General features: G+C 42.4%; 1 protein-coding gene across 2 annotated transcripts in view; it reads right to left on the bottom strand.

Annotated features, from left to right (window-relative positions):
- ABCB1 (ATP binding cassette subfamily B member 1) overlaps positions 1-25,155 on the bottom strand; it is a 112,136-nt gene that overhangs the window by 26,551 nt on the left and 60,430 nt on the right. For both annotated transcript variants that reach the window (XM_022588333.3, XM_089917743.1), the window contains 7 exons: positions 23,298-23,459; positions 22,085-22,261; positions 21,427-21,573; positions 18,849-18,956; positions 15,097-15,174; positions 11,472-11,555; positions 4,596-4,799 (listed from right to left, as the gene is read on the bottom strand). In XM_022588333.3, the coding sequence (XP_022444041.3) occupies positions 4,596-4,799; positions 11,472-11,555; positions 15,097-15,174; positions 18,849-18,956; positions 21,427-21,573; positions 22,085-22,261; positions 23,298-23,459 (960 nt within the window). The remainder of the gene's footprint in view (positions 1-4,595; positions 4,800-11,471; positions 11,556-15,096; positions 15,175-18,848; positions 18,957-21,426; positions 21,574-22,084; positions 22,262-23,297; positions 23,460-25,155) is intronic.

Genomic DNA, 25,155 nt, shown 5'->3' with positions numbered 1-25,155 from the left:
CTAAATTATAAATCAGTAAGAGAAATTATCCTTATTGTTTAACACGTTCTTCCTTTCTCTGGCCTCTACACTGGTCGGAACTGATTCTAATACAGACACATTCAATTACATGAGAGTGATTTACAGCACACACAAAAAAATCACAAACCCAAAATCTTACTTATTCTTTACTGAATCCTACACAAATACCTAACTTCAAAGATAACAGTGGATATTTGATATGACATTGTTGGTTTTAAAGACTAATGCAAAAAATATTAGAAGAAAAAAATTAATACCATAATCTTCAAAACAAAAAGATATTTAAAAAATAAAGTCAAAAATATTATACTCTGAGCCAGCAGGGCAAGAAGATTGCACTATGTGTACCATAAGCTACTAACAATACAGGAAAATGTCCAGATTCAATTTATGTCAAAATATTTTATAAAATTCTTTACATATTATAAAAATAGTATATACTCTTTTTAGAAAATGCTAAAAGTGTAGAAAGCAAAAAGTTAGAGGAAAAAATTGACCTCCAGTCAAACCCCCAAAGACAATCCTTGTTCAGACCCATGGTAGAAATATTTTCAATTATAAGGCTTCAAACAAAGAGGTTTTTTGCATCAGTAAGAAAATTCAACAAACTATAACAATGTCTGCTGAAAAACAGACTTTACTGTAAATTTCAGTGTAATGATTTTAAGAAATATTTTCTGCACACATTCTTCTAAGGCAGGTCTGTTTTGTTTGTGACTGGTTTGTAAATGTCATTGCTTTTTAGAGTTAACAGCCCAATAAAAGAGAGTTTATGAGTTACAGACCTTGAAAAGTGAGTAAAACAATATAATCACTGAACAACTGTCTTTATCTTGCCACACGATGAAGCAATTAGGAAAAGGATTAATTAGTACTCTGCATTCTTGCAGCTTCATTTGGTCCAAGACACTTATTTTTTTTGGGGGGGGGTGCTCCAAGACTTTTAAATAGACATTCAGTAACCACTATCAAGAGAGAGAACTTGTAATTCAAGAACAGGAAATAGCACTGAGTTTTCCTCAGAAACCATCATGTACTAAACAATTTTTTAAGAAAGGAAAAAATACATATATATTTCTAGAAAAAACTCACACTTCTCTTCCTACCCTCAAATAAACTGATTACAGCTTTTATTTCTAAAAAGAAAAAGCATCTATTCTATAAGAATGTTCATTCGTCAATAATAATGTGACAAATCGATGGAACACAGATCACAGGCAAGGTAGAGGTTATCAGCTGGCTCTGACATCACACAATCCTGCTCTGGAATCCTGGGCCTGCTCTGTCCCTCTAAGGGCAAACCAACAGATACGGTCCTGGTCCCCAGTTTAGTAGGGAAGACAGACCACTAATCAATAAAGAAATCGGAAAAAAATAAAGTGCTGAGAAGTATCAGGAATTAATTCAAGTGCCAGGAAAGACGTCTCTGAAGAGTAATAATTCTGAGATATGAAGATCAGAGGGAACGAGCTTGGAGTGTTCTAGGAACTGAAAGAAGGCCCATGAGGCCAGAGCTGGGTGGGTGAGGGAGACATTAGTGCAAGACAGGGTCAGAGAAGTCATGGGGCTGAGTCATGCAGAGTTTTATACCCAGGATTAAAGGGCTGATTTTATTGCAAGTGTGATCAGAAGCCACTGGAGGATAAGACTGATGACTAATAAGAACGTGCAGTATAAAAAAACAAAACAAAAAAAACAACGCATACTAAACTTTCTTTGGGTTATTTGTATGGAAATATGTTAATATAAATGTTCCAGACATTACATGAAATTTCTAAAAATCTTGTATGTTCTGGTATAATGTTATAAGGCATAATTCTAGTTATTACTTGAAAATGTGTATCTCAGAAATAACTAAATTTCCTTGTCAATTGCATTATTATGAACTTTCATCAAATCTTTAACCGTGGTCATTTTTAAGTCTTTTGTCATTTACAGACAGTTCTGGGTGCACTCCGATGCTTTCGCAAAAATGTTCCTATAAAAGGGTTTCATCTTCAAGGAATTCACGGAAAAGACTCTGAGAAGCACAGGTTTCTGGTAACTGGCTATACTGCTGAACTGAATGAATAAGCATTTTCAGAACTCCAATGGAAAACTGATGAACTCATAAAAGTGCTAACAAAAGATCAAGACGAAAAAAAATTAATTACATGGGACTGAGCGAACTGATGGGATGATTATAATTTTTGTGACTTTCTGTTCGAATAATAAAAACAAAATCCCACAAGGACTCAGAGGCAAAAAATATACAAATCAATTTTCACTGCAAAGTAAAGGAGCTGTTACCGTGGAGGATGACTGCACTGAATGTCAATATTATGACACAGTATGAGAGTGTTTCGTGTTTCGTAATTGCAATCATTGTTGCTTTTGTTGTCGTCATCCATTTACAATGCTTGGCGTCAGTTTATTTATCTCTTGTAAAAATAAAATACAGTGTGTGTGTGTGTGTGTGTGTGTGTGTGTGTGAAAAAAAAAGCCACTGCAGGAGTTAAAGGTTAGCATGATTTTGTTTGTGTTTGTAAGAGAGGAGTGTGCCTTCTGTAAGAGGAATATAGAAAGCAGACAGATCAGTTAGGCTGCTGTGTGTGACTTCTCTGAACCTTGGGTAATTATTACCTAACAGGGATAATTCAAAAGGGTTATTGAGAGTGTCAAATGAGGTAATGCATGTAGAGCTCTTAGCAGGATGTCTGGTATACAATAAACAGGCAATAAATGGTAACCTGAGAATGGTGATCAGGTGGGAGTTGATTTTTACTATTTCATGGACCGGCTGGTACAGCAGCCACCACGTTCCCTACCTGCAGTTTCCTCTCTCATGAACCACCAATGGAGCAGAACATTCACCTCACCCCCAACCTTTACCCAGAAAACCTGCCATACTCACATGTATCTATTTCCGTCTGCACCCCTTCCCCTGTCCCCTCTGACAGAACTCCCAGAGTCTTAAACCTGATGCACCACTTTGAAGGTGCCAACCTGTGGTTTGCAGTGAATTAACTTCTGATCGGTCATCTTCTTCCTACGAACAACCTAAGACTCTTCTGGGACATTTTGAACATCTCAGTAAACAATGACACTATAAAAGAGTAATGCACTTTCTTTTTATACACATTTTTTCCATCTTCTCATCAGAGGAAAAGTCAACACCATAGGGGAGAAACCAACAAAGTACAGGATTAAATGAAGTGACTAGTCACAGGATGGACTCCAGACACCTGGGGGCCAGCACCATCCTGCTGAACCTAAGGACCGGGCCTCTGATGGCCTGAAGGGAAACTTCACGTGAGGTCTTTCCCTCACTGGCAATCACTGAGAAGCACTAAAGCTGGTCCAGAGGAGTTTCCTGAAGGAATCCCAAAGACACAGGGTAAAAAGTCTGAGGAGATGGCAGGGAGGTGGAGGACAAAGTGTGAGTGGTATTAACCAACCTCCAGGACCCCCTCCATCCTCCTATTCGTGAGCTGCCTGGTCCAGAGGCAAAGTACCTCAGACACCTGGGCCACTGGATCTGCCTGGGTCCCTGCCCTGACTCTTGGGAACCTTGAAGGGTCCACTGATAGATGTATCCCTATCCTAGATGGTAGCCCCAGTTTTGGGGGTGCTCTGACCACTCATTTCTACAATGATACAGATCACATGATATCAGATTATTTTCCGCCATCTGCAGACCTCTTCGTTTCTTAACAGAGGCACAACTTGGGAGTACGACTGTCTGGGTTTGAATCCTGGCTCTGAAACTTAAACTCACGAGCTCTAAGGCATTGGTGGCATTACCTGCCTGTGACAGCCTCACCTGAAAAAGGAGCTATAATAGAACCTATCTCACAGGGTCACCCTGAGAAGTAAAGCCATTGCCATATAAGCATTTGTTCAGAACAACAACTCTGCTCAATACTCTGTAATAACCTAAATGGGAAAAGAACCTGAGAAAGAAAAGATACACGTATATGTATAATTGAATCGCTTTGCGGTACACCTGAAACTGACACAACGTTGTTAATCAACGATACGCCACTGTAAAGTAAAAATTCTTTAAAAAATAAAGGGAGACGCAAAATGCAAATCAACAACAACAACAGAGAGACAAGTATACAACACCGCCCCTCAAAAAAAAAAGTATTAGGGTAAGGGTAAACAGAAATAACATGAAGGGAGGAGGTGTATGAAAGGGAAAGAATGACAATATTTTAAGCCAGATAGAATAAATACCTTTAAGACTTTCCCATTTTTTTTAATCTCCCCCCCTCATATGTAATTAAATGGGCCTCCTTTCCTCAATAAAGCAATGGATTTCTGCTTGCTCCAGAGAAAGAGGGAGGGAGGAGTGTGAAGATAATCGCCTGAAACTAGAAAAGCCTGACAAAATTAGTTGTCAGTCTGTGGGTCTAAGAATTTGTTTTGTTACTTTTCTTCAGTTTTCAACCGCTGAACAAGCGTCAAATAAGACCGCTCTGAGGAATGGTCATAAAAACATTCCTGGAGCTCAGGAAGTACTTGTAACAGAACGACAGTGATTAGAATATTTTACTCTACTTAGGTCAGCGATTATACTCCGTCTGACTCACCTTCCCGGCATCTTCTAGTTCTTTCTTATCTTTCAGTGCTTGTCCAGACAGCATTTTCATTTCAAAAACTCCTGCTACTGCAATGATGGGTACAATTGCTAACAGTAAAAGTGTTAACTGCCAGCCATAGATTAAGGATATAACAATGCCTGTCCCAAGATTTGCTATATTCTGGGTAATTACAGCAAGCCTGGAACCTATAGCCTGCAAAACAAACAAACAAAACACTGTCAGAGAGACATTTTCATATTATCTTTAAAATCCATGCTTATATTTTTTTTTAAGGATTATGATAATTCAGCTTCGTGAAAATCTCATCTCCTCGGTTATGAAATAGAAAGTAAAGGTTTACTTGTAAGTCTATTTGGTTTCTAAAATGCGGATCTCCACAACTCCAGAATAAATACTAAAAGTAGATCAATCATTCAGAGTTCAATTACATATTTCTCTCTCATCTGATTTTTTAATACCAAGAAAATTTTCATCAAACAATGACACCATGATCCCTAATGCAAGCTCTGCAAATTAGCAGGATAAAACAGTCTGACAGTTATATTCAACTGGGACTGTTGGAAATTTGCAGTGTTAGATAGATACATAACTACCCATAACTTAAGCCTAGTATTTGTCATTGAGGGTATACAAACACTGGGTTGGCTAAAAAGTTCATTCAGCTTTAAGTAAAAATAAAAAACATTTTTCATTTTCACGAAGAACTTTATTGAACAATGTATTCACTAACTGAATGAACTTTTTGGCCAACCCAACATCTCTTGGCCTATTTCAGATGCTTATACTGTTTAGAAAAAATACACAGAGCTGGGCTTCCCTGGTGGCGCAGTGGTTGAGAGTCCGCCTGCCGATGCAGGGGACGTGGGTTCGTGCCCCGGTCCGGGAAGATCCCACATGCCGTGGAGAGGCTGGGCCCGTGAGCCACGACCGCTGAGCCTGCGCGTCTGCAGCCTGTGCTCCGCAACAGGAGAGGCCACAGCGGTGAGAGGCCGGCATACCACAAAAAAAAAAAAAAAAAAAAAAAAACCACAGAGCTGAAAGTTATGGAATTTAAATTTAGAATATTAAGCAGGCATCAGAGCCTTCAGCTTATATGCCAGAGGGAGCCTGAAGCATGATTTTCAGGAGCATGCAGTTATTTCCAACTCAAAAGCCAGAAGTCGAAACATAAAGTCAATTCACTCCACTACTCTACACTTCTCTCCTTTACCCTGGAAACACCCCATGCCCTCAAGCCTTTCCGAATTCCCGCCCTGGTCCCTGGATCTGCTTTTTTGGAAATGGCCCATGTTTTTTCCACTCCCCAAATGTCCTCTGCCTGAGGGGGGCCAGTCTCAGGGAAAGATTATGATGGAGTACAGTCTAGAACGGTCACTGCCACCTCTATGACTGTGGACAAATTCTCTCCAACCCCAAAATGAGCAGGTACATTGATTAATAACTAAAGCTTCTGTCAGCTCTGAATTTTTAGGACAGAATTCTTTACAAGCCCCGTGTCTCAATACCGACCCTCTGAAATCATTCGACACCTATGTTGATATAAACACCAAACCAGTAATTACGGGAAAATGCTGTTAAAGTAAACTACCAGTAACTCTACACATTAAATTCTATACCAGGGAACTGCACCAGGGCTGAAAGAAACAGCATAAATAACAGAGCATTTATTTTTATTTGATGCAGTCACTGAGCTTATGATAAAGGGTTGCTTAGACAAACTTGGTGTCAAAGAGTAGAGTGGCCTTCAAAGCCAGCTCTCTGTATCTGCACATTTTCAATCTCAGAGTCAAAGATTCCAACCTGGAGTAAATCTGTGGCACAGGGATCATCGAGACTGTTCCTGTGCTCAGTATGTACAAGTACTACTCAGAATTCATTTCCCACAACACCTGACTGAGAGAAGCATTCAGAACATCCCCCAAGTTCACGGCAGACGAATTACCCCGATACCTAAGGTTTCACAGATATAAATGTTCACCTGTGGATGGTAGCCAAGGCCACAGAAATAAGTAAAATGTATCATAGATGACAAATTCTTCTTTAGTGTACATGAAAGATGATCTAAAAGACCTAGAACCTTAAGCTGGAGGGAAAGTAAGCCCCTTGGCTTAATGTGATTTAATGCTTCCAGGGACATTGCACTGGTTACCAATCTTTAAAGACTGACACTCACTGTCCCATCATCCATTCCTCACACAGAGAAGGTGTCTCTAGGACGCTCCACGGGAGAGCATGGACGATTAGTAGTAGCCAAGTCATTTTCATTTTGAAAGTAAGAATGAGAGTAGGTAATACTCCAAAACCAGAGTCCAAGAGTGAAGCAAGGTAAGACAAAACGCTTTAATATCTGAAACCCACTAAGAGTCTCCTCACAGTGTCTTTATCCCACCGTGCTATCACATACTTGTAACACTTGCTCTCCCACTCATTTTTCTCCCCATCTTTCCCTGTTTTCCCCTCTCTGGCTATTTATTTCCTCCTCAAAGCACCATCGTATGGCTTGAAGTCCAATTTTAATATATGTGTGCTTACTGGAGGAAAAAGAAGCCTACTTCCTGAAACTCCTTTTGAAATTAAGAATGTTTAACTTCATCTTTCCCTCAAATACCTTCTCCCGGGGGGGAAAAATTTTTTTTTTAATACATAGCTGCTTTTGACTTCCATATGGCTCTCATTTGCTTTTTTCTCAGAATTCTAATCCTTACAGGAAAATTAAATTTAAAAGCCCACAATTTCATAAGCGAAATATTTAAATATAGTTTCTTCTGATTTACGGTTAGCAGAATTAAACTACTTGCTCAAAAATACATCGGAGAAAATGTTTCATTGATGGTGAAATATGAAAAAAATTTAACTTAGATAAGCATCATCACTAACTATATACACAAAGACTTGAGTTCACCCTGTTTTACGTGGCAATGATCTTTGACAGGACTGCTTGGCTTAGATATTTATATACATAAAAATTACCTATTTCCTACTACGAAACAGATACACACACACGTGTATATGTATATATATGTGTGGATATATACGTATAAATGTATATACATACACACATGTATCCACTATCATAAACAGGTCAGCTGGTGCCATAAAGGGGATTCACCTGTCCTCTCTCAGCCAATTTGTGATAACAGCTATATTGGGCTTTCCTGGTTCCAATGATGCTCCCCAATCTGATTGCCGCCTCTTCCCTGGTCTCTTTTTTAGCCACTTTTACATTCTGGGGAACAGTTCTGACTCAGAGTGGCTGGCTCATACAAGGTGTGCAGGTGTCATCCGTGCTACTGGGGCCATGAAAGTGGGAGTTGGAGGAAACAAGCGAGAAGCAGACACCTGACCCAGATAGGCAATTAAGCAGAATGGAGTCCCTGGATGTGGCCGAGGGCCTCACAAACAACACTGCAGAGGGGAAGGACTGAGCACTAATTCTACAAACACAGGAAAGACATGACTTAGAGGAATTATGAAGGCCTGACTGCCAGTGCACAGTGTCCAGACAGCATCCACTCAGGGTTTGGCTGCAAGGGGCTGAATTAGTGTGTTTCCTCCAGGACGTGTCCCCCTGTGCTAAATGGGATGTGGGACGTGTGTGTCGGTGAAACCACATGAGCGTACACGACAAGGTCTATGTGAAAGGGATACTAAAGTTATGGCAGCAAAGTTTAGCTAGGGAATTCATGACTGAGGAAATTTCAGGACACAATTTGTCCCCGGTGATCACCATCCCCAGGAAAGGCTCTCCCAGGGAGCTAGCCGAATGGATTAATCCCAAGCTTGTTGATTCTTATGCTAATTTAAATAAAAAATAAAAGAGTAATACTTTACGTCCTCCTCCACCTACCAACCCATTTCTCTGCCCCATTTACCAGAAAATCCTGTAATGATTTGTCCAACTGTGTCCTAACCCTCTTTCCATCTTTCACGTAACCCCATTCCCATCAGGCTTTTGCTCCCATCGCACCCCTGAAACAGTTCTTGTTCGAACCATAAGCACCTCTGGGTGGATACAGCGTTGTACAATGTTTGCTCGTCTTACAAGCTTATCAGCAGTATTTGAGATCCTAGACTGCTCCCTCCTTAAAATGCTCTCTTCATGTTGTTCTTGGACACTGCCCTTCTCCCTCACTGGCCACTTATGCTTGCTCTTCTTTGCTGGGTCATCTCATAGCCCTGAGCTCAGGGCCCAGACCTTGCCATCTTCTCTATCCTCCCACGCTTCCTTGGCTATCTCCTCCTCCCTCATGGCTTTAAAAGCTACCCATGTGCTGAAAAACCTCCAAATGTGTTTTTCCAGACCAGACTTCTCTGCTAACCTCCAGACTTGCAAATCCATCTGCTGTCTGGACATCTCCACTTGGATGTCTACTGTAGGCATCTCAAACTCAACATGTCCCAGGCACAACTCTTTCAACAGGCTTCCCAGTTTCATTAAAAAGCAACTCCATTTCTTCAGTTGTGCAGGTCCAAAATTTTGGAGTCATATTTAAATCCCTTTTCTCTAATATCTCATACCACATTTAGATGGCCAACAAATTCCGTTGGCTGTACCTTCAAACTATATCCAGAATCTGATTTCTTGTTATCACTTTCACTATGACTCTCCTAGTCTAAAACACTATCTTCCCTCCCCCTGGATGATTGCAATAGACTCCCTGCCTCTCCCTGACCCCTTCAGCCTATTCACACAGCAGCCTTTAAAGATTTCAGATCATGGGGCTTCCCTGGTGGCGCAGTGGTTGAGAGTCCACCTGCTGATGCAGGGGACACGGCTTCGTGCCCCGGTCCGGGAAGATCCCACATGCCGCAGAGCGGCTGGGCCCGTGAGCCACGACCGCTGTGCCTGTGCGTCCGGAGCCTGTGCTCCACAACAGGAGAGGCCACAACAGTGAGAGGCCCAAGTACCGCAAAAAAAACAAAGAACTTTCAGATCATGTCCCTCCTATATTCAAAACCCTACAATGGTTTCTCATATAATTTCAGATATGATGCTGATCTCAACTCTTAAATGACTTTCCCCTTCACTCATTTTATTCCAGCCACACTAACCTCCTTGCTGTTTGGGGAACAGTTGTAGAAATAAATGCTCCAACCTCAGGGCCTTTGCACTTGCTGATCCTTCTGTTCAGAATGTGCCACCCTAGACATCTATAGGGCCGGCATCTTTCCCTCCTTCATGCCTCTTGAATATGTTGCCGCATCATCGAGATTGCGGCCTTCCTTCCCTGACAACCAGCAAGCCCCTACCACCATATCCTGCTGCCATTTTCTTCCACAGCTCTTATGACAATCTGACATCCCATAAGGGCTCAGGAAGGCCATGGCTGTTGTCTCTTTTAGGAAGTTCCAAGTTATTTCAGGCAGTGTACGTTCTGTTCTGTTAGATTCTGCACAGCTTGAGCTAAATCTCAATTTCTGTTGATTTGTTTGCTTTAAGTATTAAAGCAACAATGCTCAAGGTTTATATTGAGATTTTATAACTGTATCTGCTTCCACATTCATAACCTAATTTATTTTTACAGAAGCCCCATATATTAGTTGTAAGAAATGTAATCATAGTACTCTTACAGAAAGATTAAAAGCTAAAGATTGCTAAGGTTCAAGGGAGGGAAAGACATGGCAGAGATCACATGCTTTTTTCCCCCCAAATTCCACATCATCCTGTAGATTTTTGTCATAAACAGTTGTAGTTAAAGGAGAAGTTGTCACTTTATCCACAAATCAAAATCTGCTGGTTCAAGAGTTTCTAGTTATTTCCCTTAAAGGGATTCACAGAGTAGCAGACTTTAAGTTTTATAGTCTGAGCAAGTTGTTCCTTCTACCTTTGTTTCAATTTTTTCATGCTCTTTGCATTTCTTTCAATCTTTTTTTTTTCCACATCTTTATTGGAGTATAAATGCTTTACAATGTTGTGTTAGTTTCTGCTGTACAACAAAGTGAATCAGCTATACGTATACATATATCCCCATATCCCCTCCCTCTTGCGTCTTCCTCCCACCCTCCCTATCTCACCCCTCTAGGTAGTCACAAAGCACCGAGCTTATCTCCCTGTGCTATGCGGCTGTTTCCCACTAGCTATCTATTTTACATTTGGTAGTGTATATATGTCCATGCCACTCTCTCACTTCGTCCCAGCTTACCGTTCCCCCTCCCCAACCCCCAGGCCCTCAAGTCCGTTCTCTACGTCTGCGTCTTTATGCCTGCCCTGTCACTAGGTTCACCAGTACCGCTTTCTAAAATTTCATATATATGCGTTAGCATATGGTATTTGATTTTCTCTTTCTGACTTATTTCAAATCTGTATGGCAGACTCTAGGTCCATCCACCTCACTACAAATAACTCAATTTTGTTCCTTTTAATGGCTGAGTAATATTCCATTGTGTATATGTGCCACATCTGCTTTATCCATTCATCTGTTCTTTCAACGTTTTTAAGATTTTCTTTGCTCCCCTCTGAACTTTAGTGCCCCTTAACTTTCTTACAGCAACACACACATTCTTTTTTTCAGTAGCTATTATAATTTTCTGGGGATTAGCAAAGCATTAACGCAGACTGAACCTTCATGATATGATGATAAACACTTCCTTTGCTAAATAATTATCCTTCCACATGTATTTTGTTAATAGCACAAATAAGATGGCAAATAACAAAACAAAGCTTATAAGCTATCTATACACTATACAGTACATGATATTTAAAGAGTTAACATTTTTTGCCATAAGGCACTTGATATATTGCATAGGTTAAAGTTTGAACATTTTCTTAATGATGAGAATTAACTGTAGGGAGAAAATTAGTTTCACGCTGAAATTCAAAATGGCCCATTAGGATAATCACAGCAGAAAGGAGGCAGTCAGTACCCCTTGAACTTGAGCAGCATCAATGGCAAGCCTGGTCGTCAAGGCTCCCGTGGTGTTTTTAGGGTCGTCAAACCAGCTCACATCCTGTGACACAGAAAATGATTTCATTATCTTAAAGCCCGATGTTTGAGACCCTCAGCTCAGAGGGCAGTGACAGGGTCAGGTTTATTTATCACTTATCTTCCTACATTAAGCAGTCAGGATTTGATACTGAATAGACAAGAAAGGGACTTAAGAGACAAAGTCATAAATAGACCATTTCATTTGTCAAAGCAACTTTGTGAGTGCCTACTTTGTTCAAAACATAATTTTTAAGTGTTGGATCTATTCAACAGTGAACAAGAAAGACAAAGTCGCTGATTTCATGAAGCCCAGATTCTAGTGATGGAAACCACAGATAAAAATATACCATGCCAGGTGATAATAAATGATAGGAAGAAAAACAGACTGGGGTAGGAAGGAAAAAAAAGTGAGGAAAGGCACTATTTTATAGATTGGGAAGGGGAGAGAGAAGTCCTCTCTCAGGTGACGTTTGAGCAGAGACTTGAATGAAGAGAAGGATGAGAATATCTGAGACAAGGAAGAAAGAGCATGTGCAATGGCCCCGAGGAAAAGGCATATTTGATCTGTTCACATACAAGCAAGAAAGCTGTAAGGGCTGCCACCAGTCTTTTTTTTTTTTTTTTTTTTTGGCGGTACGCGGGCCTCTCACTGTTGTGGCCTCTCCCGTTGCGGAGCACAGGCTCCGGATGCGCAGGCTCAGCGGCCATGGCTCACGGGCCCAGCCGCTCCACGGCATGTGAGATCTTCCCGGACCAGGGCACAAACCCATGTCCCCTGCATCGGCAGGCAGACTCTCAACCACTGCGCCACCAGGGAAGCCCTGCCACCAGTCTTAAAAGCACCTCTGTGGGAATGTGTAAAGCCAGCTCTTCCTCTGGACAGACTTCTGTCCTCACTGGGCTCTCCCACTCCTCTCATACCCGCATGCAATGAACCAATGGGTATAGAGTAGACTGTGTATGGGAGAGGGGGCGAAACTACAGGAGATGAGGTCTGAGAGGTAGTGGGGACCACGTCGTGTGTGACCTTATAGGTAACTGTAAAGATTCCAGATTTGGGGACTTCCCTAGCAGTCCAGTGGCTAGGACTCCACACTTTCACTGCTAAGGGCCCGGATTCAATCCCTGGTCAGGGAACTAAGATCCCATAAGCTGCACGGCACGGACAGTAAAAAAGAAAATAAAGAGTCCAGGGACTTCCCTGGTGGTCCAGTGGTTAAGAATCGGTCTTGCAATGCAGGGGATGCCAGTTCGATCCCTGGTCAGGGAACTGAGATCCCACATGCTGCAGGACAACAAAGCCTGTGCCGCAACTAACGGGCCTGGGTACTCTAGAGCCCGTGCACCGTAACTAATACCTGATACAGCAAATAAATAAATAAACATTAAAAAAAAAGAGAGTCCAGATTTTACCCTGACCAATATGGGTAGCTTTCAGCAGGTATGGGGTAGAGGGATGTGATTTGACTTTTTATCTTAGAAGAATGATTCTGGCTCTCGGGCGATGAACCCACTGGACTGGGATAAGGATGGAGGCAGCGGGACCAGTTAGGAGGCTGTTGTAATATTAAACAAACTAGAGTCGAGGACGACTCCAAGGTCATTAGCCTGCACAACGGGTAGAATGGAGGTGCCATTTACTGATATGGGGGAAGACCAGGAAAGGAGCAAGCCTTGTGGGGAGGGGAGAGTCAGAAGTTCAATTCTGGAAATATTAGGTATGGAATGCTTAATAGACATTCACACAGAGAAGTCGAATAAACAGATAACTGTGGTTTAGGGCAGAATAAACCAATTGGGTTTAAAAAAAAAAATCGACAAAAGAAATCTAGATTAAAATTTAGCATTCAGGGTTTCCCTGGTGGCGCAGTGGTTGAGAGTCCGCCTGCCGATGCAGGGCACGCCGGTTCGTGCCCCGGTCCGGGAGGATCCCACATGCCGCGGAGCATGGCCGCTGGGCCTGCGCGTCCGGAGCCTGTGCTCCGCAACAGGAGAGGCCACAACAGTGAGAGGCCCGCGTACCGCAAAAAAAAAAAAAAAAAAAAAATTTAGCATTCAACATAAAATAGGATTTTCTTTGGAAAACCACTTACACTTTTCAATACAAAAATACTAGAAAGACTGTGAGTTTGAAGTACCAGTTTATGTCTGTTACAAGAATAACTATGGTCCTAAGAAGTTACCTCGATGGGTGATTTGCAATTAAAGCAGTATCTATCATTTTCCCCAAAAATACTGAAGGAAATAACCACGGCATTATAATTTCTTATAGTACGTATCCGTTTGCTTTTAAAAATTGTTCAGTGCTTAAGTGCCTCCCCCACTGAAATGTAACTTCCGTGTACTAGGGACCATTCTGATGTGAAGGCCTTACAATACCTAGTATTATGCCTTGTCAGCAGAAGGCCCTTAATGCATGATGGCTGGACTTAATAATGTATGGAGAGGGCATTACACAAATCATCAGCTCAGCTTCCAAAGAATAATGGACCTAGGAGTTGACCTGGGGGCTGTAGGGGCAATGGGGCATTTAGCCCTGGACCAAAGCCTTGAGTCTAAATCGAATGTCACTTATAAATATGGTTTGACCGAAAATCCTAACACAGGGCCCTCGACCAAACAGTGCTCTTTCACTCGATGGATTCAGTCCTGGCCCTGTCAGTCACAAGCTAGCAATCCCCATAAATATGTCTTCTTTTTAAGTGGCAGGGGTAGGAGTAGGAAAGGACTGAAGAACGAAAGACAGCTGGGAAAATGTGAATGTCATCTAGAAATCAACACAGCCAAGTGGTGTTCCTCAGCCAGGGTTCAAGTACGCCCAGCATATCCGGGGCATCCAGATGGAGCATCATAGTATTAGTGAGTTTAAAATGGAAAGTTACAAAGTCACAGACAAAATTTGCATGATTGTTAAAGAAACTTTCCCCTTTGAGCTGGGCTGCTCTGGGTTGCATGTCCAGAATCCCCTTCCCCCTTTCCCCAGAAAAACATTCACATCTGTCTGTCGTTAGGGGTCTGAAGGTGTTAAGTGTGAGAGACATTCCATTAAATCATTAGCAGCTAGCAACACTGCAGCTGGAATTAATCTACCAGTCTAGTTAGCCCCAGCGAGGAAACTGAGCAGCAGGGAATGGGCCATGGGGATGACTTCTGATCTGTGGAAAGAAAGGGTACAGGAGGCATTTCCTGGTGGGAAGAAACACAAGTATCCTGGGTTTCCCAGGGGAAAGACGGAAAGAAAGAGAGGAAAGGGATGAGAAGCATGGAAGATCGCTTCCACCTACTCTGCCTACAGCTGCTGAGACAGAGGCTGGAGGTGAATCTGCCCTGGAGACTCCCATTTGTCTCGCGGGGACCCACGTCCTTGCGCCCACCCAGAGGAGACCTCCCAGGGCAGGGCTCTGAGCCTGACCTGGTGGGCGGTTCAGCAGCATCTCTGATATGCGACTGAGGGAAGATCAATACAGGAGCTCTGAGTAACCAGACGGCGCCCCACTGCTTCCCCGCAACATGGCACAGTGGGGCGTTTTGCATATCCCAGGCACAGCCCTCAACAGACATACCTGTCTCAGCATGGATCTGAAAACCATGTATCGGAGTCGCCTGGTGAGGATCTCTCCGGCCTTGCCAAACGTGTAGCCCTGTGAAGAGTAACATGCCCCAAGGGAAAAGACTTGTCAGGGACCCAGCCACTGATGACACAACAGGAGGGGGACTTGGTGTCCCCGCTAAAGCAGGACACCAGACAAAGTCAGAAAGCCCGATTTCAAGGCGTGGCTCTCTTTCGGTGACAGTGTACTATGGCGGGTAGCCGCACTGCTGGCAGAGCCGGGACAGCTGAAATCAACACTGCCGCTCCCCAGGTGGGCCCGTCGGGGATTTATTAGGACGTGGTTTCTCTGTCCCCCGTTCCCCCTCCCGCTTATTTCTCCCCGTGAAACAGGGTCTGTCACTCAGGAAGCTGGGGAGTTGTTCCCAAGGCAGAAGGCACTCTAAACCGGGGGTTTATATTACGTATCATCCAAACCAGAACATTTTTGAGCGTGAGAAGGGGGGATATATCATAAGTACACCAGGACCCGAGGTGCAACCTGGGAAGACAAGAATATACAGCCACCCCGGCCATAAAAGATACAGACAACAAAGATATCAAATTCTTAGTTTCCAAGTTAAAAAAAAAAAAGCCAAAGTCTAGCAGCAAAATAGTTGGAAAGGAAGACTTACTGAGAGAATTTTCTGCACTGCCCTTCCCGTTTCCCCAAGGATATAATCTGTGTCTGGGAGGAAAGAAGAGAGTTTGGGGAAAGAAGAAAGTAATATGTGATTGTATGGCCATGCTGGGCCCTGTCTGGGGAGGAACGAGGACAGACCCTCATCCCAGTGAGTTTGGGGATACAGGACCAGAAGGAAGCATTGCTCCCATTTCTACCTGGAGCGCTGGTGAGTGGCGGTTTACAGATGAGGCTTGCCACACAATGGTCTGCAGAAAGCAGAGCGGAAATGGCTGGATGGTGTATCAGAAGAGGAGAAGCCCTAATAACAGCCTAGTGTGTTGGACATTACGGAGAGCGAGGGAAGAAACACGTGCAAAGAACACTCTTCCACGTGCTCCTGACCAAGGAAGACAGGTTGGACCATGTAACGGAAGGCCACCAGCCCCTCGGGTCACCAACATGAGGCAGGGGGCAGGGGAGGTACACAGACCACCACCCTCTGCCCAGTGCTGTAATGCTGCCTAACCCTTCTGCGAAAATAGACACCAATCCAGGGAGAAGGGGGAGAGGGAGAAACCCTGGATTCACTGAGTTGACGCCCAAAGTTATCAAAATGATTAACTTTACTTGGAAATGACCAGATGAAGGTTTCTGCTATTAGACTGAATGAAATCTGAACTAACTTGCCCACTACGGGAATGTTACTGTTGTTATCTTGTTGAGAACTTTCATTAAGTACTTCACAAACATTGTAAGTCCTCAGGACAAACCTATAATCACCACTTTACAGAAGAAATGGAGGTTTAGAGAGGCTGGTAAATTGCCGGAGGCTACAGTTCTAAGGTGGCAGAGTTGGAATCTGAATCTTCGTCTAAAAGAATCTTAACCAGAATGAGAACCCAGAGCCTGGGATTTAACCCCACACTCAGCTCCTTCCTTGCATTTCTAAATGAGGAGTTGGCATTCTAACATCACCATTAGGCACTGTGCCACCTCTGCACTTCTGAGGTCCTGGGATTCAGAGCCTTTGTTTTCACCTTGGTTTGCCAAGCAAACCAGGCTCCAGTTTCTCTGAGCATCATTATGTTACAAAGGTACCACTTTAACTGCCTTTGCTTCACCAATTCAAATCTCCAGCTCAAAGCCTACCTCCCTCCAAATTTCTTAACCAACTACACCCTCAGCAATCTCTACCTTCTCCCAACTCCTATGGCATTAATAGTTGGTAAGGCAATCTCACATACAATTAGAGTGTCACATTTATTCTAGTATGATCAAATTCCCCAAAGAGACTTCAAGTACTCAGTAACAAGAGTCCAGAGCTTTGGACCTCCTATCATGTCCAGAAAAGTGTTCTGTCTGTTCAAAATAGGAATACATGCTTACACCATGTAAAATAAAGAGACCTATTGAGAGTTCTATCTTAAAAAATTACACGTGACTAATCATTCATTCATTTAATAAGTGACTGTGTTTGCAACTGCCTCACACAGACCTAGGAACTTAGTCTTATCATCTCTTTTAATCATCAAGCATCAGCTACCATTATCCCCATTTTACAGATGAGGAAACTGAGGCTTACACAGTTTAAGTTACTTACTTGCCCAAGGACACAAAATTAGCAACTGGAGTAACTCATACTTGACCCTAGCCTAACACCAAAGCCCACACTGTCTTACCATGCTGAGCTTTTTAGAGCACTTGATTCCTTGCAATTTCACCTCAGCCAAATGATTTGCAACTTGTAAAACCTGACTCTTTACAAATGTTTCCTACAGTTTTTGTTTGAAGACTGACATTTTTCCATCATTAAAAGCGTTCCTTCTCCTTTAGCAAAAGATAAATGATAAACTCTTCAAACATTTTTTAAATCAGTGTAACTGGCTTATGGGGTTCTGGGTTTTGTTGTTGCTTTTAGAACACTGGAAGACATTTCTAAGTATTTAAACTGACTGGCAGTACTTATATCCGAACATATGTCCAAGGCTCCCCTAAATCCCATTTTTTAGAGCCTAGTGTCAGCAACAAATTGGCACTTGCCATCTTCCTCTACAAGGATTAAATTACGAGCCGCTGCAGCTGCTGACCTTCAGCACCCCCTGAAAGGAGCTCAGGGTGGAGAGCAGAAAGGAGGCACTCTGTGCTCTGGGAAAAACTGGCAGAACTGGTCTTCAGATAGATATTTTCAGGAGCCAATTTTATGAGCCCAATTTCTGTATCTCCTCATACCTAGAAAAGCACTAAAATCCTTCATGGTGACAACTGCTCCTCGTGACTAACAGAAACCTGCAAAAAATATGTGCTTGATTGCAATGTACTCCCCCTTCACCAAAATCATATATATACTGACCTTCCCCTCTCCCTCCTAGGAGCAGTTTCTCCAAGCTATCTGAGATGCTGTCTCCCTGGCTGCAGTCCTCATCTTGCCCCAAATAAAACTTAACACATGGGACTTCCGTGGTGGTGCAGTGGGTAAGAATCTGCCTGCTAATGCAGGGGACACGGGTTCGAGCCCTGGTCCGGGAAGATGCCACATGCCACGGAGCAACTAAGCCTGTGCGCCACAACTACTGAGCCTGCACTCTAGAGCCCGCGAGCCACAACTACTGAGCGCGCGTGCCACAACTACTGAAGCCCGCGCACCTAGAGCCCGTGCTCCACAACAAGAGAAGCCACCACAATGAGAAGCCCGCGCACCGCAACGAAGAGTAGCCCCCGCTCGACGCAACTAGAGAAAGCTCGTGCACAGCAACAAAGACCCAACGCAGCCAAAAAAACTTAACTCGCAACTCTCACACTGTGCATTTTTTTAAGGCAACACCAGCTTTCATTTCCAATCACCAGATTAGATCAAATACTCTCTGCTCCCTCTGACTTCATTAACATTTCCAGTTGGGGGAGGAGAAGGTGGGAAGGAAGGAAGCAAGGGAGCCAGAGGAAGCAAAACATCTTTGTTTTAAAAATGTCAGAGCAAGTGGCTGCTAACAGCCCAGCAACTAGAGGAGCAATTCCACTAAAAAGCAAGTTATTACACAGATGTTTAATAAATTCCCCCCGTTGAACAATGGTACATTTCTCAAAGTGAAAATGTAGACACTTACCTGAAGGAAAAACGTAATAAAAGAAATAATTCCAAGGATTAGAAACAAGAGTGAAAACAAGTTACTATTCTGTCGTTTGGTTTCAGGATCGTCATCTCTGGTAAAAATCTGTCAAGAAAATATTTAAAGCGTTTTCAGTACCACTGAAGAAATCATTCAAAGTCTGACCCATTTTGCATCTAGCAGAGTATTCGGGGTCAAGGGAGCCTTAGTATGTGGAGGTCAGGCTGGCTTCCCTAAAGGGGGACATATTCTGCCTTCCCTGGGGACCAAGAGTGGGTCTGTCATTCATCAGTCTATCCAGCTCTTTTTCTGCTCATACTACTTCTTGGAGTAAGAGTGCCACAAGGGGGCGCCACACCCACCACAGCAGAATTGGGAACAAATACTCTCTGCTTCCTTTGACGGGAAACTACACTGTGTGTCGATCTGTTGTTTTACAAGTTGGACATTTCGAACTGTCCCAAGGTGTCTGGAGACACATCTGCTGATGTGGTTTCGGTGAACCCAGGAAAGGTGCTCATTCATTCAGCCCAGGCCTCTCCAAAGAAAGGAGGTTCCTTGAGCCAGCCTCTGTAGGATGGCCAGTTAGATAGCCAGTGGGCAACTGCAGCCAGCTCACCTAGAACCACATGTGGAGACCTGGGTTAGAAGAGCTTACAGGATGCCCTGGGCTTCAAGAACAGAGAATAACCATGCCACAGGGAAACAAAATCACCTCCCTTCACAGTGGGCCAAAATCAGTCTTGTGAGAGCCATATTCCTAAGCCAACCCAGACAACTTTATCCCTTATAAAGGAAAAAAAAAAAAAAGCTTTTTGGAAGAAGTTAATTTTTCTTGATTAGTCATTCCAACAAAAATAAGACCTGGGCTCCCCTGGTGGCGCAGTGGTTGAGAGTCCGCCGGCCGATGCAGGGGACGCGGGTTCGTGCCCCGGTCCAGGAAGATCCCACCTGCCGCGGAGCAGCTGGGCCCGTGAGCCATGGACGCTGAGCCTGCGCGTCCGGGGCCTGTGCTCCGCAACGGGAGAGGCCACAACAGTGAGAGGCCCACGTACAGAAAAAAAAAAAAAAAGACCTAACAATCAGTGAGCTCTTACTCTGTGCCAGGTGTTATTCTAAACAAACTCATGTATACTATCCTTTACCCTCACAACCACCTCCTGAGGTTTCTTATCATCACCATTTTATATAGAGGGAAACTGAAGCACAGAGAAGTTAATTAACTTGTTCAAGGTAACACAGCCACCAAGTGATGACCCAAGGCTATACCCCCAAGCAATCTAACTCAGAGCCCACAATCCTAAATTCTGTGTTACAAACCTTCAATGAGGCAGAGAGCTTTTTCCCTACCCAATATCTAGGAGCTAAGATGTCTGCCTTGGACCACCTGTTTCCAGGTCTATTGTTACACAAGGAATGAGGAAAACATAAAATTTGTAAGTTTTTGTTATACCCAGCCAAACCTATTCCTAACTAATCCAATTCCTTTTTTTTCCCTGATGATGCCACTGTCTACCTCTGTGCCTGCAAGACAAATGTTAGAACAGGGACTGGCCCCAGCCAATCTATGGTGGCTATGAAACACAACCATGTTCCTTTGCTTCTGAATGGTTACTTGTGCACTACAATGGCAAGGTTGAGCATTTGCAACGCAGACCATCTGGCCTGCACAGCCTAAAATATCTACTCTCTTAGCGTTTATAGACAAAGTTTGCTAACCCCTGGCCTAGAACATATGCTCCATGGAATCAGACACTTCCTCTCTTTCCTGGTACTTTTTCAGCACGTAGAACAGTTCGTGGCACAAAGCAGACAATGAAGATATTCCTTGAAGGACTACATCAAACATGTGAACGCCAACCGTGGACCGGCATATTTATGTATCTTTTAATATAATCAAAAGTTAGCGTTTGGTCTATATTTTGTGTAGTGATCCATCTCTTTCTCTACAACGTTTCTAGCAGTTATGGCAAAGGGGTCCTCAGCTTGTCTGAACATCTGCCATTAACAGAGGGCACTCCTGCCTGGACTGTAACTTCTTTGTTGAAAATGCCGAAATGAAAAGCAGGTGCAACCGGCATCTGTCAGCCTCCATCTTTTGGAAGCCGTCCCATTTGTTTCATCTTAACACGTGGGATGGACATCTCACAGAGGCCCAGCGCTCAGCCTGCTTACGTCCTGACAAGCACGAGTCAGAGAGCAGCTCTGTCTTGAGCCAGTGTGATGAACATACGAGGAAGTCTCTTCCCACCCTGGTGATAGGACAGTTCCATCGGACTCAGAGTCCAATGACGGCAGGTAGGGGACAGTCACCTAGTCAGTTTCATGGACTATTTTTCAGGGATCTCGTTCCCAGGGCCCTAGGATAGAAAGCAAATGCCACGACCAAGGAAGCTTTGAAAAATTGTTTTCCTATCACAAACAAGACTTCTATTCCTACATCTACAAGCTGCTTAGTGTCATATGAAGGTGAGCTGCATGTTTTTGTGGTTTCTATATAAAGTTACAAACACAAACAGTTCATTCTTTAGTCAGGACTCACAAGTAAATCTCCAAAATGGACATAAACACTTACCCCTACAATCCTTGAAAATATTACTGAAAATGCTGGTTGCAGACCTCCATTTATAATGGCACAAAATATACCAACCACAAAATAAGGCCATTCAGTTATATTCAGCTTCAGAATCCTCCAAAAAGAAACTGGAGGTACATTTTCATCCTGGAGAACACAAAATAATACAACAAACTCGTCAGGAAAAGAACTGATACTTAACTGATTTAATTGATGTACAGTTCTTTTGTATGCACAAAAATTTTTAAATGAATGTATCTTTTTCTTACTTATCAACTGATGGCTATTTACCTTTAAAAAAAAAAGTGCTGACAGATTCTGTTATATCGTTCCTTTATTTCTTAAAAATAAATGATTCCATAAACATTTAAGTCTGACCTGACAGTTGGAACGTGACAAGTATATTTATAAGTAAGGATGAAAGAACAAAAATGTTTGTATTTGAAGACCCACTGTAATCTATCTCTTTACATTATAAATTCTAATTCTAAAATTCTTGTCCTATAAATTCCAACTTGAGTCTAAAATGTTGAGATTTGGATTTGTGGAACAGGCTAGGGGATAGGACAGGAGGATTCTGGATAACCATTTCTTGTTCCCACTCGTATCCCAGCCTTAGCCCACTGGTGAAGACATAAGTCCGCAGCCTCCTCCGTACCAAAGTCTCTTCTCTACTAAGCTTTCTGTTTTGGCTTTGTGGTCCATGGATACTCTTGCGAGTTGATTTTCTTCTTATTAGACTGGATCCTAAATCTTTGGGGGACATGTCCAAGACATCAATTTCACTTTCGGACCCACCAGCTGCATTTTCTAATTCAATTTCATTTCCTTTTGTCTAAAATAAATAAGAAATATGAATAAGCTGGTTAGGCTCAGTTAACCAACAAAAACTAATCGCTTAACAGCAAATATCAAGGAAATGGCAATTTAAGTCTGTATAGGAAAAGGATAAAGTTAAACTGCTATTTTCTGGTGTGATTATATTTGAAAATTAAAAACTAAATGAGTATTCCCATAAAATATGCTGAAACAACATGGCATCCATTCCATGTATCTAGTCATATACTTTTTGTGGGTGTTTTTGGCTCAGTCATATTTGCTTTGGACCGGTGTTATCAACAGAAATATGGTGCAAACCATATTGTGAGCCACAATTTTTTTCAGTAGCCATGCTAAAAAAAAGTAAGAGAGGTAAAATCAATTTTTTTTTTTTTGCGGTACGTGGGCCTCTCACTGCTGTGGCCTCTCCTGTTGCAGAGCACAGGCTCCGGATGCGCAGGCTCAGCAGCCATGGCTCACGGGCCCAGCTGCTCCGCGGCATGTGGGATCTTCCCGGACCGGGACACGAACCTGTGTCCCCTGCATCGGCCGGCGGACTCTCAACCACTGTGCCACCAGGGAAACCCTAAAATCAATTTTAATTGTATATTTTATCTAACCTAATGTATCCAAGGTATTAGATCAACATGTAATCAGTGTAAAGACTTTTTGAGATATCCTGCTTTTTTTTTTGGTAGACTAAGTCTTTGGACTCTGGTATGCATTTTCAGCTTACAAACACTTCAATTCAGATTAACCACCGCTGAAGTGCTCAATAACCACATGTGGCTAGTGGCTACTTGAGTGGATAGCTCACTTTTAAGCCTTTTTTAACTTTACTTTTTTCTAATTATCCTTCTTTATTTTCCCTCCTTTCAAGAGAAAGAAAAAACCTCTAAAAAAACACCGGTCGGATCCTGAATCCCACCCAAGTATTTTTTCCCTCTTCTCAAGATAATCAACGGTAACATTTATTTATAGCAATGAGCACAGCAAAATCAGCTTACGCCTAACATATTGTGCTTTAGGAAAATGCTAGAGTTAGACTATACCTGCATTGTGACAAGTCTGAAGTAAATGCCTTTCTCCTTCATGAGTTCATCATGACTGCCTTTCTCCACAGTGACTCCATCATCAAGACCAGCAATGACATCAGCATTACGAACTGTGGACAAACGATGCGCGATCACAATGGTGGTCCGGCCTTCTCTGGCCTAAAGAGAGAAAAATTTGGTTTTGGAATACATGAACAACTATCTGGAAAAATTCATTAATTCAAGTTATATTTAATGACCACCAATGCTTTGGACATTGCAAAACTGTGTAAGCTATATAAGACAGTCTCTGCCTTCAGTAAATGTACAGTTAGTGGTTTAAAATGATGTTCTAAAAAAAAATTAAAAAATAATAAAAATAAAATAAAATGATGTTCTATTATAACTATAAACACAAATATGATAGTCTCATATTAATATTATGTAAGCCTCTAAGTATTTTACCCAACCTCTCGTAGCCTGTTTATAGTAATAATCAGGGACTTATATAAAGTAAAACACCCTACAGCCCAAGAATTGGTCAATCAGAGCAGGTACAGGCCAGTTGCTATACTGGTGCATACGAGCTAGCATCAGTCCTGGGAATCACCATGTCCTATCTCACAGTACATTTGGATGATCAAGACAAATAATAAATGTGAAGCAACAAAGCACAGACTTCAGCCTTACATTGATCTGAACTCAAATCTTAGTTCTGCCATTTATGAATTCCAGGATTTTATACAAATCTTTTAACCTGTGTGAGGCTCAACTTATTCATATATAAAATGGAGATAATAATATAGTGCTAATTTTTAGAGTAGTTGTGATAACTAAATACAACAATGCACAGGAAGCACTGTGATGTACACAGTAAATGCTTCATAAATGATTCTTATTCCTAGGGAGAAGCATTATGGAAAAACTGAAGGGCTATGTAAATGTTTAAACGCCCAATCTCATTTTTATTTTCATATGGAACAGAGCCAGAGAACTAGAACTCGCCTGAGATTTCTTTAACCTTTGTAACTCCCAGTGCTTATAATGTTTGTTACTCTATATTTCTCTCCAGGAACTAGCAATAAAATTCTCAAAACAAGCTAACAAAAAAAAAGGTATCAGGATCAGTATGAAAAAGAGAAGTGAAAAACTCTGAGAAGAAAAAAAAAATACATGTCAGAAAAATATTCTGTAGGTGGTAGCAACTAGACAGTAGAGAAGACAACGGATCAGCTCCATGGATGTTTTCAAAAGTCGGGGATGTGGTATTCCCCCCCAAAATGTGCAGGCTAAAGAAAAGGTATTTTTAAATGCAACCTTTCTAAATTCATTTTATTTATAATTTAATACACAGTGCCATGGTAGAATTATAAGAAAATACAGATGTGACATTATAGATAAGCAAAGTGAAGGGGGAAAACGCAGCCACAATCCCATCTCTTTCTATTTTAGTTCACAGAAGTTTTAGTGACCTGCTTTTTCTTCTCTCAACAATCTATTACACACTCTGACAGGATGTTTAGAGAAACAGCGTTGTTCTGTTATTACACAGAATAGGAACTGGAGCAAATATGAGTTCATCTTTTTTTTTTTTTTTTTTGCGGTACGCGGGCCTCTCACTGTTGTGGCCTCTCCCGTTGCGGAGCACAGGCTCCGGATGCGCAGGCTCAGCGGCCATGGCTCACGGGCCCAGCCGCTCCGCGGCATGTGGGATCTTCCCGGACTGGGGCACGAACCCGCGTCCCCTTCATCAGCAGGCGGATTCTCAACCACTGCGCCACCAGGGAAGCCTGTGAGTTCATCTTTGAATTCTACTGGGACACTTCAACTCGGAGCATTTATGAGTTAAAAGGTTTCCCCGTTTCTTGTCCTCACA

The sequence above is a fragment of the Delphinapterus leucas genome, chromosome 9 (genome assembly GCF_059928025.1).
Source record: "Delphinapterus leucas isolate spDelLeu-1000000601 "Yukka" chromosome 9, BTC_Dleu_Yukka2, whole genome shotgun sequence".
In the NCBI taxonomy this organism is placed as follows: domain Eukaryota; kingdom Metazoa; phylum Chordata; class Mammalia; order Artiodactyla; family Monodontidae; genus Delphinapterus; species Delphinapterus leucas.
Note: the sequence above shows the minus strand (reverse complement) of the source record. Positions and strands in the feature narration are given on the sequence as shown.